Genomic DNA, 3,154 nt, shown 5'->3' on the forward strand with positions numbered 1-3,154 from the left:
GTCCTCGCCAGTCGTAGCGAGTCCAAATTGGAGGAGTGTGCGAAGAAGATCCAAGATGATGTTAAGGCTAAGGGGAAGGGCCCAGCTGAGGTATTCGCACTGGTGTATATGGAGTTAGGATTGTTGTGCTCATTGTTGTCAGATCATTACTGTTGTTTGTGATTTTGCTACACCTACCGAGAAGTGGCTACCTGCTCTGGTTAAGGCCTGCGAGGGTGTTGACCTATGCTTACTTGTCAACAACGTTGGTGTGAACAATCCCTTCCCACAGTTTTTTACTGATCACACTGATGAGGTTGTCGAGGATATCATCAACGTGAATATCCGTGCTAATACATTCATCACCAAGGCCTTGCTCCCTCAAATGGTCGAGAGGAATAATGGTGGGGCAGTGCTATCTTTTGGATCTATGTTTGGCCCTCTTGGAGCCCCTATGTTGGCACCTTATAGTGCTAGTAAGGCCTATGCTTACTCCTTCAGTTTATCCTTATATGAAGAGTACAGGGCTAAGGGCATTGATTTCCTCGCGGTTAATCCTGGTTATGTTATGAGCAACATGAGCAAGCTTAAGAAGGAGACTTGGCTAATTACCTCCCCCATGACGTACGTCAATTCCTCCTCTACTCTCCTTATTACTACTATGTTTCCCTATTTAGATGTGCCGACACTGTACTCCGACAACTGTCCTTCCCCGACCAGGCTGGCTACACTTGGACTGCCACTCATTGGGCCCATCATCTACAGTATTGGGCTGCAACTCGTCTAGTGCCCGAGCGCCTCAGGTAGCTCTGCTTACTCCCATACAAAAGTCATGTGTAGTATTGCTCTATCTCAGATTACAGCAAATACAGAAGATTCATGTTAAGATCAACAAGGCAGCGATGAGGAAGAAGGCCCGTGAGGAGGCCGAGGCTGCCAAAACCCAGTAGACAACGCCTCAGTCCATTACTCACGGTGACCCTAGTTGATGATAATCAGGCCATTGGGGTTACAGTTGCTGGGATCATCTGTTTCCTCGACTTGCCATAGTAGTTTCTACATGATGACGGTAGCTAGCGTCATTGGGGTTGGAAGTTGGGTTGGCTTACATCCATATGCCATCACTTCAAATCTTTATTCGGATTTCTCTTAATCACCATTGTATTGAGTTTGAAAGTGCTCATCTTCGGCAATGCTGTACTAGTCTGGACATATACTCACAGTAGTAGGATGTTTGTATCCCTTAAACCACACCTGTAATGATGACCGAACAATTAGGAGGTCGTTATGCGGCCTCTGAGAGTAGTATTGTAGCATCTCCCTCATCCTCGGTCGGGGGTAGAGCTACTGCAGTCATTGGTGATGCCACGTCAACAGTGCCTTCTTCTAGCAGTGGTGGGGGTCAAGTATGCAAGTTTATGTAATGCCCTACTACTGTCCCATGTATTATCATGCTGGAGCATCCTAGGTACTCCTGTGATGTCCCTCTGTATCTATCTCTCAGTGTATGTGGAGTGATGAATCGTGTATCGGAGTCTACTATGTGGTAGGATAGCCGAGGTTGCTGATAGTATAGTGGTGGTTGATATCAGGTGTAGTGTGGTGATGGATCTTATGGTAGATGGTAAGGTAGTATGCAATAGGAGTACATATGGTGCACCACTCCAGACAGTATCTACACCAACAGGAGTAGAAGAGTCTTGGGTAGCTGCACATACCCAACCTCGACGTGATGAATTAACACTTGGGACGACATATCCTGTAAGTGCTTGGGACTCCTACAAATCAATATCCCTCCATAAGATACGTGAGCTGCCTTCCACTGCTACCCTTGTCATTACGGTCAATCGCGTTAGCCATCACTTTGAATGTGTTGGTCAGTGTGTATTGCCAGTGTTCACAGAACGTGGTGTACTTAGACAGGGGCGTAGGATCATGGAGCTTTATCAGGGAAGGGATCGGCCGCCACTAGACCAGGACGGAGCGTTGGTATCTTGTCCATGGGATACCCATCATCGCTATCATTATTCTCATGCTCCTGCTCGTGATGTTGTTATTGGTGATGGTCTCGATGTCGGTGAGAACTCTAATAATAGGATATTCACAGAGGAGGGAAATGATAGTGTGAAGGAGGCATTGATAGTCGACTATGAGGCTGAGTGTACATCCAGAGCTACCGGCAGTATTACACCTGCTCCATCATCACCACCACCACCACCCAGTAGCGATGTTATACATACACTGCTGAACAGTGAGAGGAGATACATCATTATAGAACTAAACCCGAAGACCGAGGCTCCAGTGCTGTACTGTTCTGTTAGGCCGAAGGAGCCTGTTCGGACAACGTTGCTAGCAGCAGTGCCACCATCTACTCGGTTGGTGCCTTCTAACACTATTCCATATCCGACCAGTATACCTTGGATGCTAGCCCCTACTGATGGGATCAGAGCTGTCCCTCGGTCTACTGCTATTGATGGCATTGTCGAGGGGGTAGAGGCTAAGACTGCTCAGATGCTGGCTATTGAATCCAGCGGTCTGGATAACGGAGCTGCCGCGCCTTTTGTACACTTCATACCTGTTGTTGATTATGAGGCCCATCGTATCCATCCTAGTGCTATTAAAGCTGATAAACTATCTAGGAAGTACACAAGTAAACTACCACATCTACCAAAGGGACAGAGTAATGTAGCCGCAGCTATAGCAGCCGCGCCCAGGCCATCAGCTGAGGAAAATAGGGCCCTAACTCGTCTTGTCCGTCTCCCTGTTATCTCTCAGCCTCTCACTCTTGGCCAGAAACATATTCTCCTGAGGTGCGGCGCTTAGCAGGGAGCTCGGATGATCATAGTACTGTCTGTCTGTGAATAGGTACTGTTGGGGTTTGAGTAAGCAACCAGAAGCATTACAACGAGTAATGCAGGCGGTTGATTGGAATGATGTCGAGGAACTAGAAGAGGCTCAAGCACTCCTAGATGCTTGGGCACCATTGGGATTCGATGATGCACTATGTTTGCTAAACCCCACTCCCTCTCCAGTGGAGACTCCTGGGGCTGTGGCTATTCTGAGGCCACCACCACCTCCTGTATGGGTATATGCAGTATCACGTCTAGAAGCTACATCTACTGATGATGCTACCTTATCCCTTTATCTACTACAGCTAACTCTAGCACTGAGGTAG

The 3,154-nt window shown here is 47.7% G+C and overlaps 3 protein-coding genes across 3 annotated transcripts in view; all 3 read left to right on the forward strand.

The window, feature by feature from the left end:
- Positions 1-409: 409 nt before the first annotated feature.
- Positions 410-929, forward strand: Pmar_PMAR008683 (steroid dehydrogenase, putative; the record flags this gene model as incomplete). Its single annotated transcript, XM_002783639.1, has 3 exons — positions 410-603; positions 657-782; positions 836-929. 3 exons carry the CDS (start codon positions 410-412, stop codon positions 927-929), a joined length of 414 nt encoding a protein of 137 aa, XP_002783685.1.
- Positions 930-1,241: 312 nt separating this feature from the next.
- Pmar_PMAR008684 (hypothetical protein) lies at positions 1,242-2,369 on the forward strand (the record flags this gene model as incomplete). Its single annotated transcript, XM_002783640.1, has 3 exons — positions 1,242-1,281; positions 1,601-1,740; positions 2,301-2,369. The coding sequence occupies 3 exons, from the start codon at positions 1,242-1,244 to the stop codon at positions 2,367-2,369; spliced, it is 249 nt and encodes an 82-aa protein (XP_002783686.1).
- Positions 2,370-2,400: 31 nt separating this feature from the next.
- Pmar_PMAR008685 (serine/arginine rich splicing factor, putative) overlaps positions 2,401-3,154 on the forward strand; it is a gene marked incomplete at both ends in the record, with an annotated part of 3,495 nt that continues 2,741 nt past the window's right edge. The window contains 2 exons of the mRNA XM_002783641.1: positions 2,401-2,789; positions 2,845-3,028. Coding sequence (XP_002783687.1) covers positions 2,401-2,789; positions 2,845-3,028 — 573 coding nt within the window. The remainder of the gene's footprint in view (positions 2,790-2,844; positions 3,029-3,154) is intronic.

Source organism: Perkinsus marinus (assembly GCF_000006405.1).
Source record: "Perkinsus marinus ATCC 50983 genomic scaffold scf_1104296936898, whole genome shotgun sequence".
Taxonomy (NCBI): Eukaryota; Perkinsozoa; order Perkinsida; family Perkinsidae; genus Perkinsus; species Perkinsus marinus.